Source organism: Anopheles gambiae, chromosome 2 (assembly GCF_943734735.2).
Source record: "Anopheles gambiae chromosome 2, idAnoGambNW_F1_1, whole genome shotgun sequence".
Taxonomy (NCBI): Eukaryota; Metazoa; Arthropoda; class Insecta; order Diptera; family Culicidae; genus Anopheles; species Anopheles gambiae.
Genome location: NC_064601.1, coordinates 84,468,623 through 84,484,777, shown reverse-complemented (window position 1 = coordinate 84,484,777; position 16,155 = coordinate 84,468,623). Strand labels below are relative to the sequence as shown.

Below are 16,155 nucleotides of genomic sequence, written 5' to 3'. Positions count from 1 at the left end.
TACGAAAACATTTCAAATATTTTTCTCTTTTTATTGAATTTTGCTTTCCTTTATTTACAGAAAATGCTAGCAGAACCTGTTCGTAGGTGCCGCTTGTTTTATATATACTCTAAACATCGTCCTTTTGTTTCTACTATAAACCATTCTAAGAGCCTACTTGCTTGTCGTGTCGAAAGTGTAAATTAATCAACCATTTACATAATTTAAAGCAAATTAACCATTCCATTCGTCGCTAGTAGTTTGTTGAAGGTAATGTTACGATCCTACCTAAACGGATTGCAGCCAACATGCTGGTGGGCAATAGCCTAGTCCTTAGTCTCTCTCTCTATCTCTCTGTCATGGATTTCGAAGCTGGCCTGCACACCTTTCCTCCTATTTCTCTAGCTCTCTATTTATTTTAATATATTTATCTCTCATACAACAAATAAGACGATTTAAAAATAAAATATATCAAAATCTAAACCGTGAGCAAACGATCCAGTTCGAACGACTACTGTCAATTAAATTAATTACGAATTAAAAACTCTGCTTTATAAAGATCTGCCCTTTCTTTTGATTACCGTGCTATTGTTGAGATTGGATCCATACAGTGTGCCTTTTTGTTTAATACAAAGTAAGTTGCTCTATCGAAAGGCTAAAAACCAAGCACCTATACAGGTGACACCACCCTAAAGTGAAGCTACTTTTCATCAATCTTCAAACTATGACGCTTCCTGGTGAATTCCTTATATCACGTTCATCACACATCGATTGGGATACTCTTTACTTTTACGAAAAATGTCAAAAAGTGGGTAAAATTCATAAAATCCACTGAATTGAACAGTGCAACAGACTCCATACATTGGCAAAATACTGCCAAATACTTGTCCAGATTGGCCAGTATGATGCTGATATTTAATAATTATAGTTATTACTCATTAGTGCTAGTAAATAGGTTGTTTTGGAACGTCATGTGCGTACCAGAGAACCTAAGTTGGAAATATCTCTTCCAATACATTCAACCATATATGGCAAAATGGCCATACTCGTGAAACACTAACCTTATCGAAGGAGGTATTCCGATACGAAGTTTAAGTAACCGTCCAGGAAGCTCCAAAGCTAGCACATGTCTGGGGTAATGCGTACGAAAAATTTGGTGTCCAACATCAGCGTGCCGTCACTGTATGTTGTTCAGCTGTTTCGAATAGGAAAGGCGCATCCAGTGCAATTTTAATCGGGTTTTGCAAACGCTTTAAGTTGACGTTTGAGACTATACTGACGCGTTTGAAGCAAAACGTACAGAGCAACGTCTGCCACAGTTTGGCATAGGCATACTAACGCCCCTAACTCTGCGTTTTCGCCGAACCGACCCGATATACAACGATTTCTATTGCATTTCTGGTTCATTGCATTCATAACGCAAATCCACAATGATGAAAAAACCCCTTTCCAATTATGCTGCCAAACAGCTCACTCGATCAGCCCCATCGTGCGCGCCACGCTCTGATATTCCGTCCTCGCCACATAGCATCCGGTCATCACCCGCTTCCCACTGTACGCCATCCGGCCGTGCAGCACGCGCCAATTGTCAAAGATTAGCACTGTGCCAGGCGTGAGTTGAAACTTCCACTGCACCTCCTCACGGTACAGCTCCTCCGCCAGCTTGCGATAGTCGGCATAGAACTGGGGCACCTCTGCCGCAGCCAGCGTGCGCATCGGTGCCCGATCGTACGGGTTAAAGCGTATCTGCTCGACCGCCCCGGTCAGCACACGATGGCGCTTTATAACTGGCGCCACGTACCGATGGTGCTTATCCTCCTCAATGTACTCCGCCTCGAGCGGATACTCGCACAGCCGGTCGTACGCGGCGGGATCGCTTTCGCGCAACCGTTCCGCCGCCGCGTACCCATCGACGAGCAGCGTCTCGCCGCCGCGCCCGTTAAACTGGATGCAGTGTAGCACCTGCAGCCCGGCCGCATCGCTAAAGTACGTGTTGTCCGTGTGCGGCCCCAGGAAGCCGTTCGTGTACGCCGTGTCGCTGTGGTCCATCTTGCTCTCGCTGAACGTCCACATGTCACCGAACAGGGTGCGCTGCACGGGAAAGATGCGCTTCACCGCCATCTCCGTGCTTTGCTGGTTCGGTGGCACTTTGGTGATGAAGGCAAAGCCGTACGTGATCAAGCTGCCCACAACCTGCCGCATCACGCTGTCCTCGCACAGCAGATCGTTTAGCGTGACGCGGGCGTAGCTGGGCGGGTGTTCCGCTGCCGCGATCAGTGCGCGATCCCACAGGACGAGCTGGGCGCGCCGCTCTTCCAACCGTTTGCGGTAGTTGTCCACGTGATTGTCCACCACCTGGCGCAGTTGGTACGACGATAGATGGCCATCCTGCCCTGTTGTGATGGGAGGGAGAGGAGAATGAGGCATGCAAGTGGATATGCGCACTGTTGCGGGTCAATGGCACCGGATACTTACAGACGATTTCGATTTTACTATCGGTCACATTACACAACGCCGGCTGTATGTCGAGCGGCAAATCGAGGATCGAGGTGGACCGTTGGAATGTGGCCACATTGTAGCACTCCTCGCACTGGCAGTGATCGCGCAACCAAACGTAGCTAACCGAAATAGACTCGCCCTCCTTCGGGTCGGTCCACACGGTCAGGAAACGGGTCGGGTCCGCCGTTCCGTCCTGCTTGTTCGACTGCATCGCTGCAAATAACAACACCGGAAAGCTCGTTGAATCAATTTAAAATTACGAAATCAGCGCACGCGTGACGATTGCAATTGCTCGTCCTCTCGCTTTGTGATAAGAAAATCGACCCTTTTTCAATGCGGCCAAAGTCCGGGCCCACTAACCTTTATCGCGCTCCGCTTCGTCGTCGCCATCCAGTCGTAGCAAGCGCTCGTCAAGGCACAACGCGCCACCTTCCGCCTCCAGCTTGCGCTGTAACCGTTGCAAATTCTCCGGCGTACACTCGAGCAGGGCCAGCACCTTCGTGGCGGGCTGGTTTGCCTTCACATCCTTATCGTCCTGCTCGCCCACCGTCTGACCCGGTGGCTTATCAGCAGGTTCCTCCACCGCCGTATCATCCGTTTGCGTCATCGTGCTGGTACATTTTTTACGCTCCACCATCGGCACTGGCCCCTTGATTCGCCTCAGCACCAGCGGGGCTCCCTCAGGGGGTACACCCAGGGGGACGATATTACTGTAAGCTGGTTTCGTAACGATCGTTCGCCGCAGCACGTTGTTCGCCCGCGTCGGGGGTACTTTCACTCTCGGCTCAATGAGGCTGATGGTATTGAGGGTACCCGGACTGGGAATTGGTTTGGGGAAGGCTCGTTTCAACGAAACAGTAGAGGCCGATCCTTGGGAAGGCTTTCGGAATTCATCGCTCGACGGAACGTTGATGAACTCTATGTCACCCCCGTACGTCGTCGCGAACTGGGACACTTCGGGGCAGGATTCTTCGACGTAAGCGTTCAATCCGGGGCTCACGGTGGAAGTATTGGCCGTCTGCTCCTGCCGACCGCTATCCTGTCCCCCTTTCGGCTCCGCCAAGCCCTGCCCAACGGGAAGCATCGTTCCGGGCCGGTTCAGCGGCGGTGGATCACGGTTCAAACCTTCCGGATCGTTCAGCGTAACCAGATTAATGGACGGCACCGCCGTAATGTTGAGGCTGCGGGACGCTTCGTTTTTGTAGTCGGAATCGCGGAAGTGGCGCGTGCAGATGAAGAACCGCTTCCGGATGACGTCGATCGACAGACCGACAAAGCCATCGATGGCCAGCACCCGGCGCCACTGTTCCGCCCGCTCGTTGTCCGACGGGAACTTGTGGACGAGGGAAAACTTTTCTTCGTTACAGCACGGCACACAGCATGAGCGTAATTTGCTCATGATTTTTCTGCTTTTCGTTTTCCCCAAAAACCAGCAAGCAAGCGGTTTATTATCGGGCCGAAATAACAACAATGTTTCCCGCCTCCACCCAAGCGAATCACTTTGTTTATGTTGTCATTTTATGCTGCCGCTGCTGCTGCTGGTGCTGGTGAAGCTTCGATGGAAAACGGCAAGTATCCAAGCTCGTTTCGAGAAACTACATACATTTATGCACGTGGGATTGTATTCGGGTTGTTAATTCATTTGTTACACATTTACCAAACAGTGCCTATTGTTTTGCATAAATAAAGCAAAAACCACAAATTCGTTGAACATTTTCAAAAATTACGACGTGCTGTGCAACGTGTACACGCTGCTTCATCGTGTAAACTCGGTACAAGAAAATTATAAAGCAGGTTTCTCTTTCAAGCAAACAATGGTGTGTTCGTTTGCTCGTACAGTGGGACACACACGGTGAAAACGATCAAAATATATCGCCGAGTACAAAATGTTGACTAAAATCTCGTTTTAGCTTCGAAATAAATCCATGACAATTAATTTTGATTTTTTCTCATTTTCAAACCACTCAAATTTGCTGTAAAATTCAGTTTTTGAATTATATTTTATTCAACTCGCCAAACCCTGGCGTCAACCGGTTGTCGTCTGTCATGTCCACTGTCGGCCCATCCCACACAGTGTGGCTGGATGATTGGTCGAGAGTGCGAAGAGGAAAAAAACGGCTATCAAACGTACACTTCCACCAGAGTTTGTGTGTGCCTCTGTGGAATTCCTCTGTGGCCCGCAGCAACTAGAGGCAGCAGCCAAGCGGGTGTTTAGCGAGCGAGCGAGTAGTAAGCAAAATCGGTAGCGACCGGGGGATTAAATTTACCATCAGCGGCAACAGCAGCAGCAGCAGCAAATTATCAACGAGGTGCGTCTCCGTATGGGTGTAGCTGTGTGTATGTGCGTCTGCTAGAATATTGCTGTGTATATATGTGTGTGTGTGTAAATCTGGTGTATGTGTGCAGCGAATAGATAACGCGCCGCCACCAAACCAACCCCTGTGTGTATGTGTGTGTGTGTGTGTGTGTGTGTGTGTGCGTATGTGCATATTTCTTTTGCCCCCGTGTCATCCAACCCTCCCTAGTAGAGCACACACTGCGGGCATAAAAAACGGCAAAGAAGAAGAAAAAAACACCCGTAAAGTCGGCCCTAATCGTGATTAAGCGGAAAGTAATAGAAATCGCAGCAAATCGTAGGTAGGAAGTGTGGTTAAGTTTCTTTGCCAATCCACCGTCACCGCCACTCAGCAGGGTGGGCAGGAAGGATTGTGTCTGTGTGTGTGCGGGAGGGGGAAGAAAAGTGAGTTTTCCATCGTGACAGAAGAGGGGTGCGAAGAGCGAAGAGGGTAAAGAAACAGTGAGGAAGGTACAATACCAACGGAGTGCGTGCGGTTGGTCGGGCTGTGAAGGGGTTAAAAGCGGTCGGTGCAGGTGCAGGGGGGCAGCCAAAAGTGAAACAACGTAACCGCCGTCTCCCCGCGACCATTCCACGGTTTACTTTAGCTCTCTCGGATTGACTGGTGACGGCCAATGGTGGTCTGAGAAAAAAGAAACAGTGCCATATGCAGTGAAAAACGGAAACCGTCAAAGTAATTTGCGGATTTGGGATTTTTTGTTTTTGTTTTCTGTCTGCATCATCCGGCCAATCCTAAAATCCCGACCCATCCCATTGTCCGATCGTAAATGATCCCGATTCCGACGCGTCGTCCTCCAAATTGGTTCCGTATAGCAGCTCGCCCCCCCCGGGGACCGACCTCCTGCTCAATCCCACGCATCCAGTTCCGGTCGCTCAAGGTCTCCCCGACGCTCTCGAGCCCTTCCTTTCCCACACGCCCATATTTTTGGACTGGGTGGTGTACCGCTCATAGTGGTGGTGGTGGTTGGCAAGGGCGACGGCAACTGTCAGTGTATGTTGTTTTTTTTTTATTCTTTATTCAGTCAGCACCACCAACTCTCGGATGGAATGATCTCGGTCGATGATGCGTGTGTGTAGTTGGAGAGCAAAAGGGAGGAGACAGAGCAGGGGAAGAATGGAGCGAAGAGGAGCACCAGTGTCACCTGCAGTACGGGCCGCTCCCCGGGTTGAATCGCCCACCGAGATAGGCGGCCCATCTGACACACACGCCGCCCGTTTTCACCCACCCCATTCTGCTCGAGTGATTCTGGGTGATGTTGATGTTGGTCGGAAAATTGCCAACGAAAGTGTCCGTGTGTGTGTGTTTCTTGTGTGGCAAGGTTCTTCCAAACAAGCCGCCCAAATGTGGTGCCGATGTGCCAAGGCAGTAGGGAAAGAAAAACACACTAAAGCGGTGGAAGGGGGGAGGTTGAGTCCCTTCCTCCATCCGTGATCATTCGTATAGACGTCAAAGTAGGCGCTTTTCTCTCTTTTGTGTGCGTGTGGTTGTGTGGATCTTTCTTCTCTATCCCGTGGCTGGTGCCGCGGTGTGTGTATTTCGATCGATGACGTCGATGCTCTTGGGGTTGAGTCAGCATTACAACACCCTCCTCCCCATCCGACGCGAGCGGGTGGTAAAAGGGTCTCGTTTGGTGTGGGGTGTGTTGGAGAGCGGTGGCAAAAAAAGGAAACGATCGGAAGCAGGAAAATGCAATTGCTCGATTCGAATGAACCTTCTTTCTGCAATTTGTTTGCAGTTTTGCTAGTCGTTGTTTTATGCACCTCTTGCCTTGTTGCTGTCACAACAACACGCACACACACACACACACACACACACACAGACATACACCGCAAGGGCGGGCGCAAAACGGGGGTGTTGATCGAAGCGCAACCACTGCTGCAAAACATTGTGTGTGTGACCGACCGACCCGATCCAAGTCGTTTGGAGTTGAGGCCAGCCAGCTTTGAATTTGAATGCGCGCGATGGTCATGTGCGCAATACGGGCGCGCATTGTGTGGTGGGATTGCGTATTGCACACCGAAGCCGCGAACGCGCACCGGAGCAGAGAAGAGCAGGAGAAAGCTGAGCGGAGGCAAAGCGCAGACGTCCCTCGGAAATCACTCTTGCTCCTCCTTCGTTGCCATACGTCTTTACGCTGGCCTGCCTCAAACGAACCTTTAACGATCTGATTATGCGGAACCATAAAATGCGCTTTCCGTGCTTGAATGTGCGTGTCATCGCGGCGGAGAGGAAGGAAACGAGGAAAACATCGACAGCAAAGCACCATTATCCCACCTCTCCCCACCATCCCCCCTGGGCTGGAACGACATGGCGAGGCCAATAATTATGATTCATCATCACCATACGGTTGAATAAATTCGATTTTGAGCGAGTTACATGGACGAGACGCAGGCAAATTGGCTGTTGTAAAAAGGATTATTTGCTGCCAGCCCGGTCATTGATCGGGTCCGAGGGTGTTGATAATAGAGCAAGCGGGGAACAGCTTAGCCACCATCACCCCACTGCCACCACCGGCATTTATAAATGCCCTTTTGTGACCGGAAAATAACAGCTACGCCCCAGGAGGAAGTTCACACTCTCCTTGGGTGCGGGCCGTGCACTGCGGGTGAAAGTGGCACTAATTTTCATCAATTGATCAATCTCACCCGATGGCTCGTTGGGTTCCCATGGACAGAAAGATGCTGCCATGCGCGTGCTTCCTTGTCTGCTCCGCCGATTACGCATAGCTTGGTGCGCTTTATCAATGAACTGGTATGCTCGTACGGGTACCACGGTAAAGTAAATGTCAGCCGGAAAGTGAGTCAAATTTCTGCGAAGAGGAGAATGATAGTGGGGAGTTTTTTTGTTTTTTTTTTTATTTTTTTTTATTTTTGAGGTCGTGTTCAAATTTTCCTGGGAAAAATGAAAAATAAGGCTTTTTACCATTCGTTCACATTCAATTTCCCTGTTTCCAGTGCCACATTGACGGGCGTGTGTTTACTTTGACCCGTGCGTCGGTTACTAGATGTGTGTTGTTTATACACCCCCCCCCCCCCCTCTCCCCGATCGTTGGTATGTTGTGCTCTATTTTTGGGGCGGTTGTGCGAATAATTGAAACCCGAAAGGAGTATGTGTGAGCTTGCTCGGGAAAAGCCGCGTGTTGGGCAGAAAATTTCCAAAAGTGGTGGACTTATACAAAAGAAAATGAAGCTTTACAAAGGTTTACGAAATGCACAAGTGTCATTACCTAATGAGGGGAACAGTTGGGGATAGGACAATCAAGCTTCGGGTGTTTTCTCTCTGCTATCGCAAAGCTTTGTTGTGCCTAGTTGGTTGCCTTTCTTATCGGACTCGTCGATAGCGATATCAGCGAAAATGGCAATCTCGTGCGCGAACGTTGCTTTGAAATTGATGGACTCTGTGATGAACGCGAAAAAAAGAAAGATTATCTAATTTCGAAACCTTGGATCTGCAGAAAACACCCCATTTGTCGTGAAATATTGTGTCCAGTGTGTTGTAATAGTGTGGAAATTATTCTAGGCAAGCTTATCATTCAGATAGAAATTCTACTGATTGTCCCGGATCCCGCGTGCACGCTCGAATATTATTGATATATTATTAAACCATCCTCAACCATTTAAACTAATGTTTCATTTTCCAACCATTCATTTTAGGCGCTGCATGTGATCGATCGCGGAAGCAAACCGCAAAGCCAAAAGAAAAGCGTAACAACACTTTCACCCAACCACGTGGCACGTACGTGAAAAACAGAACCACTAGCGCACCCGGCCGCCACCACCACCACCACTACATCCCGTTCGTCAGCCCTGAGCCCGACACAGACCCGGCAGCAGCAACATGCAAGCGATCAAATGTGTCGTCGTCGGTGACGGTGCCGTCGGTAAGACGTGCCTGCTGATCAGCTACACAACGAACGCGTTCCCGGGCGAGTACATCCCGACCGTGTTCGACAACTACTCCGCGAACGTGATGGTCGACGGCAAACCGATCAACCTCGGGCTGTGGGATACGGCCGGGCAGGAGGATTACGATCGGCTGCGGCCCCTGTCCTACCCGCAGACGGACGTGTTTCTCATATGCTTCTCGCTCGTCAATCCGGCCTCGTTCGAGAACGTGCGGGCGAAATGGTACCCGGAGGTGCGCCACCACTGTCCGAACATACCGATCATACTGGTCGGGACGAAGCTCGATCTGCGGGATGACAAGAACACGGTGGACAAGCTGCGGGACAAGAAGCTGTCGCCGATCACGTACCCGCAGGGGCTGGCCATGGCCAAGGAGATCGGTGCGGTCAAGTACCTCGAGTGTTCGGCGCTGACGCAGAAGGGCCTCAAGACGGTGTTCGACGAAGCGATCCGGGCGGTGCTCTGTCCGATGATTCCGCCGAAGAAGAAACCCAAGTGTAACATCCTCTAAAGATTGTTCGCTTTATTTTCTTTTTAAAAAACACACCCAACACATACACATACATGAAAACACAGAAACAAGAAACAAAACAACAAACACAATACAATCGCGCTTTTGCCTAGCTCTTCTTCTCGTTCCCCTTACGCGCCCCTCGGTATGGCCGGGGGTGCATTGGAGGTTGTGTCAATGCAAGGGGAAGCGGATTGGTTTATCCCCAAAATGGCACCTTCATCCTGGTTCCTGGTTCCCACCAACACTTCTCCAACCTACTTCTCCTGATAGAAAAATGACCCGAATTAGGCCGATTATATTAAAAAAAAAAAAAGAGTAAATCAAAACAAACGACACGCACGCGTGGTGAAAGAGCACAGAAACGCTACGACAGCAAATCAATCTATTAGCAAGCAAATTCCTCCGAGGCGCAACACGAAAATCGAGTACAAAAATTAAAAAGCTCTCCTGGTCGCGTTTTGATGTGATTAGAAGAGCATCAACACCGATTGGCAGATTGGAACAAAAGTGAGAAAAAAAAAATCAATTGGAACACATTGTACGACAGACGGTAGAATGCATTCATAAACCGCCCCACTTCCATCTCAGCCATCGTTCACTCATCAATTCCCCTCGGTCATGTTCATATTAACGTTCATTCACAATGGCTTGGCGCCACCGGCTCCCCGGCGGTGTTTGTGTGTGCGTGCGGCCTTCGGCGCATCCTTTTCAGTTTGTGTGTTTTATTGCGTTTTTCCCCCATCTATTGTCGTAAATGCCAGTTTTAGAAGAAGGAAGAGTAGGAATTACGTAGATCTGTAGCAAGGACAGCAGAAGAAGCGTGAAACTAAGCATGGAATCCCAATCTGCCTTACGGAAGGTGGTTTTGCATATTTGTTTTGCGAAGAAATGTGACCGAGAATGGAACGATATTTACGCAACAAAGCGTGAACATGTGAAGCCTGAAGCCGAAAACAATGCACCATTCGCGTGTGTATCCTGTGCCGAATGCAACGGCTGAGCAGTGGATAGGACAAGCAGGACAGGAGGGGAGGTGTTCCAGCAAATATCATCCTCAAACTATCGGCAAAACACTTCACCCGAATGGACGGAGAAGGCACACCGCCTGGTTGGTTTAGCGTAAAAGGTAATTAAAACTTTTCTCCCAATGTCTCACCTTTTTAGCCGCCGTGCGCTTAACTTATTGCTTTCTACTTTAAATTGTTAAACCTAATGAAGATTGGTTTCTATTAACCGCTTGAAAAAGGGGGCCAGTTTTTGCCTGTGCACGCACACGCACATTCAATCATCATTCCACAGCCCAATCTGGGTCATTGCGCGGTGTGGTGCATCATTCGCGTCGCAAATCTGTATCTAGCTTACCCACCCCATGCAAACGATAGAGATGATGATGGTTGGAAGTCGCATCATCAGCAACCCATCACACGCCCGACTAGTGGAAACTAATGGGGGAAAACTCACGAAACGCATGCGGGGAGTTATGCTTGTCTTTAACTGCGTCTGTTTTGCCGTTGTTGTGCTTTAGATCGTCCGACACGCAGACGGATCTCCACCGATTGGACAGTTGGTTGTGGTGGTGGTGTTGTGGGCTTTCTCTTTGTTTTTGCTTGCACACTGGATGGTCGGGAAAGTGATTGAATGCTCGCGATAAACTTCCGGGGGCTTTTTTTTTTGTTGCTTTCTGAGAACTGCTAAAGGGAGAGGGTTTGCGTTCCGGGCCAATGGATTCGGAGCGCGGGTGTGCGTTAGTCATCCGGTCGATCCCCGCGCGCTTGTGTGACTTCTATTTTGCTTTTATCGAGTGCTACGCGCGCGATACCTTTTTCCTTATCTTTTTGTCATTTTTTTCCTTTTTGGACAGTGCAAGTTCGTTTTATCTGGCTGTGTGCAAGTTTGTCCGCGTTATCCCATTCTTTCTTGGTTTTTCGAATCTCTGAGAGAAGTTTTTTATTATTGTTTTGTTTTCAGCAAACTCTGAATTAAGATAACAATTCTTCTGCTTGCTCTTTTTATCTAAAGCTTTTCTTGAAATATAGAAAATAACTCTACGAATGCTTTTAACCCGTAAAATTTAAAACAATAATATGAAAGATAACCATCTTGGCACTGTTTCTTATATAGCTGTTTTCTCTCTTTTTCCTTTCAGAACCAAAACTCACCAAATCAATCTAAAACAGAACCAGTTTAATGGTGGAACAAACGCATACACACTCAATAAGATCGGAGCCAGAAAAGCCAAAATGTGGAGCGGATGTTAAAGTTTGGCAAAAGGTTAAATTGGAAGACGATAGTGAACGATGGAAGTTTGCTTTCAATATTTTATTTTGTTCGTTTGCTTTAAACTTCGTAAGTATGAGCTACAACAGCAGTAGGACGATATGGATGGTAGGCATCTTTTGCGGCTATTCACTTCTTATTTTATACGCAAGGCTTGGCTTGCGCAAGTGTGTGTTGAATATTATTATGATTATTTTTGGTATTACTTCATATTGATATTCTAAACATTAGGATGCATAATGAGAGTTAATACACAGAAGATTTTAGAACTGATTTTAATTTGTAATTAAAGCATGTTCCTTGCATGCAGTTCATTATGATTTAATGCCTTTCGAGCTCTAATGGAAGTACATTATGTTCCAAAATTTTGATCTATTTTTTATATTATTTCTATAAACACATTAATGAAAGAAGAATGCATTTCTACCATACTTGTCGGATGTTTGATGATTTTCATGATCTTCAAAAAAAATTCCGCCTCCGCGCGCTGATAACATGCAGAAAACAATTGCTAAAGGGAGAACTTTTTCGTCACTGCAAATGCTGGGAGAAGAAAGGTTGTTAAGGTCGTGGTGTGGAGCATAGGAACAGTGGAAGAAGTAGCAGAAGACTAGGAATATCGGGGAGAGCAGGCTGCTGTAGTAGCCAAATAGGTGGGACCGTTTGCCGTCGTGTGGTGGAGCCGGTGTTAGATTTTAGTTGAACTGGGAGCATCCCGTGCGCAGTCCTCCCCCAAACACATCCATGCCCGTTAAAATTACGATTAAAGAACGGCAAGTAAAACCAACAAAGCAAAGCAAACAAAACAAAACAAAAAAAAAGCAAAATGCATATATACAAGCGAAGGAGAGTGGGAAGTGGAGGTACAGAAACAAACCTAAAATCAAACAAAACTATGTAAGATAGGTGTGCGTGTGTATGTGTAAAACGAATACACAAAAAAAAAATCGAGATTCGAGATCACGTGGTTCAAATTGGCCGAGCAAGAGGGACACGCCAGGAGGAGACGAAACAGTAGCAAGGGATCACATTTCCGTGCATGCGTGCGTGCGGCGTGCGTGTCTGTATGTATGTGTATGTATGTATGTATGTATGTATGTATGCGTGGTGATTGTTCTTTAGAAATAATGGCTTAGGAGAGTTGCAAATCATACGCAAATCGAATCACACGAAGCAAAGGGGAAAAATGCCGCCTGCAGCAGCTCTACAACAAGCTTACTTAAAAGCTCCGTTGTGCTGGATGCATCCTTTTGTATGCAATTATTGTTTATGCTTCCACCGTTTATCTGTGGTGCATATCGTTTATGCTGTCAGGCCCTTTTCGTGCTGCTCTTACCGTTTCGCGCTCTTAAATCGTACGTAGATTTCATCGCAAACGGTGATTGTAGTCGATAATGTGCGTGTGTGTGTGTGTGTGTGTGTGTGTGTGAGTGTGTTTGTGTGTAAAGCCAATGTTTCACTGTAATCACAGAACAATCATTTACACTCTCTGTACATCGCTCTGCTTTAAGTTTTTAGGGGCGAGGGAAAAACCATTTACCCTGAAGATGGCACATCCATCCATGCATATATTCAGTTGCTTCCTCTCCTTCATCTTGCGAAGGAAAACACATAAAACAGCCAAATCGGGTGTGCGTGTGTGTGTGTGCGCGCGCCCTTCGCCCTGCCAGTACACGCCCAAACACACCCACAAAAACTTGTCATTATTCATCTGTTTTATCACTTTTTTTCTCTCTTCTCCGTCTGTGTAAAAGAGTGTATAGATGTTTTGTTGTCTCTGCTGCGAATGCGCTTTTTGTAATCGCTATGTGTATGCACGCGTGCGTGTGTATGTGTGCGGGTGTGTGTGTGTGTAGCCCAGTTTTTCGTTACCGAGAACAAAGCAAAAAAAAAGGGAGCAAAGCACACAAACCTGCTCTAACACGTAATGCGGAAATAATTAGAATGGAAGCAGTAATAAGCAAACAAAAACCATACCAAGAAAGAACAGCCGTACTCCGTAACCAAATAGTTGTAAAGGTGAGCATAAAACACGCACACACATACACACATACATACGTACGTGAAAACCTAAAAAAAAGTAAGCAAAAGTAAAACTCTACTGTGAAAAAAAAAAGAAGTGGAGCGTGAAAATCCACTCTTTTGCGAGTGGAGATGTTGAAGCGAATGGTGAAATTTGTAGCTAACAAACTTCCTCTATCCTCTTAATAATCAGGACGAGCGTGTGAAGAGGAGGAGAAGAAGGATGGTGCCGAAGAAGTAGAAGAAGCAAAAGGAGGAGGGAGAATCGATGAAGAGAAGAAAAACTTTATAACAAAGTGTAATGCATTAATATTAGGTAGGCTGAGATATATAGGCGTGCGCTTTTCCTGCGTTTTTGTTTTCAAAAAACTAACAGATGGGAAAGTGTAGATTAATACAAAAAAAAAAACACACAGACACATACACACACAAGAAGAAAAAAAAAAGAAGAAATTAAACACGACACCGACGATGTGTGTCCCTCAAACGACAACGTTAGGGAAAGGTATATACAACAAAAGGAGAGGACAAATACACGAACGCGATTCTATACAACAATTGAAAAAAAAGATACAAAATTTCCAAACGATGATGTGTGTGTGTGGAAGATGAGAAAGTGTTCAAAGCACAGAACGAGTTGTTTTAACAAAAAAAAGGGAGATAAAGAAAAAAACATAAAACACTTCTATATCAAGCTAGCAGCAAACAGCAGCAGGGGTCTAATGGAGCGTTAAAGAAGAGAGAAACATGTTAAAACATTTAGCAACCCAGCAACTTTGAGACCCCGAGATTTTACAAGAATCCGTGCCCTCCCTTTTACCCAAAACTCTACTAACAAAGCAAAACCAAAAGAAGAGATAATATGCAAAACACAACACAGAAGTAAAACAGTTCAGAAACAGATCAAACAAAGAGACAGAGAAAACGCTATCACGGAAATTGGTCAAACACATACACACACTAACACTAACACCGTTGTTGCAATCAGAACAGAACAGACACAAAAAAAAACTCCAGACGAAAATAGGACGAAATGGCAAATAGAAGCAAAGGGCCCCACGTGCCGCTCTGCTGCAATGTGTGCAGGAGGACAAACAAGCAAACAAAAAAAAAAGGTTTATTGATATAACACTTTTTAATAAGTAATGGATTATTATGATTATGATTATTATTATTATTATTGAGTAATTAATAAAACAGAGATAAAATACTAAAAACAAAACCTCAACCTTTTGCTGCTGCCCCCAACACGCGTGGTGTTCCCTTATCAGGGAGGAGGGGCTTACTTTACCCTTGGTGTACCTTTGCGTTTGTAGGGAGAAAATTAGAGAAACATTTAACTTTACTCTGTTTACTTGTTTTTGATTTTGTTCTTTATTTTTCCTGCAGCTTCTGTTTCTGTTTACGTTACTGTGGAGGCCCTGGGTCAGAATTGGAGTGCAAACAATGTCCTTTGAATGGTGTATGCGCAACAACGAGCCCTGTTCGGGAGAAACGATCATTTCTCATCGATCCCCGGTGATTCATTCGACTGTCGTCCTCATCATCTACACCCTTCCATCATAGGCATCGTGTTCATCATCATCATTCTCATGCGTCATCATCAGCTAAAATGGACTTTCGAACACTGTGTCATTTCTCATTCGCACTCGTTAAGTGAGCGCTCGTTGAAGGAATCAAGATGATCGGTAGAGCAAACAAACTGCAGCTCCAAAAACTCCAAGTTCCACTCCACCACTCCTTCCTAGCCTATCCTGCAGTGTGCTGTGTGTGTGTCACAATGTTACTTGTAACAACACCACGAAATATGCGCGCGACCTATACGGCAAGACCGAACCAGATCTGCCTAGTAATCGTATGTTTTACTTTCTTTTACTTTTCGACTCACGCACTCCAATACGCGGCGCACCACGCTCACCATCCATCCATCCACACACCATTCACGAAACAACCGGTGCAGGCCAACCGTTGTGGCGTTTGTTCTCCTACTAAAGACGGAGCGCTACAACGCCTGTGCCCCCAAGAGGAAAGGAAGCGGAACTGGGACGAACGATCGGCAGCCTGGGGAGCTAACGTGCAACGCAAAACATCAACTACATTCAGTTTCAGGCCAGCAATACAATCACGCAATATTTATACCTGTACTACTGTTGCCATCATTCGCACTTCTAGGGCGTAATTAAGGCCCGCTGTACTGTTGAACACGTTTTGCGTAAATTTAAATAATCATTCTACTATCTTAATGGCTAAAAGTAATATGCTAAACACTCTAGGCGTCTGTAGGAGTTAATTCATTCGACTGTGTTACATTGTTTTATCAGTAACGGAATGTTAAGCAGTATCAGTGCATATAAGTAAGCATTTAATTCGTGTTGCATTTTGTTAGGGTATATTAGGTATATTAGGATAATACTTAGCAATAATATTTATTACATTCTTATCTAATGTTTAGCTCGATCTAATGTTTGCTAAAAGACCACTAAAGCATACTAAAACCAAGATTGGCCCTGAGCCGATCTGAGCAAGAGTATAGGTGTTTCTACAACGAATTACTCTATTTCAATCAACATTTTTATTTAAAAAATGAATCAAGGCATCATTC

At 46.4% G+C, this 16,155-nt stretch overlaps 2 protein-coding genes across 6 annotated transcripts; one reads left to right on the top strand and one right to left on the bottom strand.

Moving 5' to 3' along the window:
- Positions 1 to 19: 19 nt before the first annotated feature.
- LOC1276140 (uncharacterized) lies at positions 20 to 4,185 on the bottom strand. Its single transcript, XM_315450.5, has 3 exons — positions 2,839 to 4,185; positions 2,455 to 2,691; positions 20 to 2,372 (listed from the first exon to the last, which is right to left on the bottom strand). Exons 1-3 carry the CDS (start codon positions 3,875 to 3,877, stop codon positions 1,450 to 1,452), a joined length of 2,199 nt encoding a protein of 732 aa, XP_315450.5. The 5' UTR covers positions 3,878 to 4,185; the 3' UTR covers positions 20 to 1,449.
- Positions 4,186 to 4,519: 334 nt separating this feature from the next.
- LOC1276139 (ras-related protein Rac1) lies at positions 4,520 to 14,775 on the top strand. Of its 5 annotated transcripts, none has more exons than XM_315449.5 (3): positions 4,520 to 4,787; positions 8,489 to 10,380; positions 11,401 to 14,775. In XM_315449.5, exon 2 carries the CDS (start codon positions 8,673 to 8,675, stop codon positions 9,249 to 9,251), a length of 579 nt encoding a protein of 192 aa, XP_315449.4. In that variant the 5' UTR covers positions 4,520 to 4,787; positions 8,489 to 8,672; the 3' UTR covers positions 9,252 to 10,380; positions 11,401 to 14,775. The 5 variants fall into 5 exon arrangements, with proteins under 5 accessions (XP_315449.4, XP_061501908.1, XP_061501909.1 ...); XM_061645924.1 differs by having other exon boundaries at positions 4,540 to 4,815; XM_061645925.1 differs by having other exon boundaries at positions 4,540 to 4,819.
- The last annotated feature ends 1,380 nt before the right edge of the window (positions 14,776 to 16,155 follow it).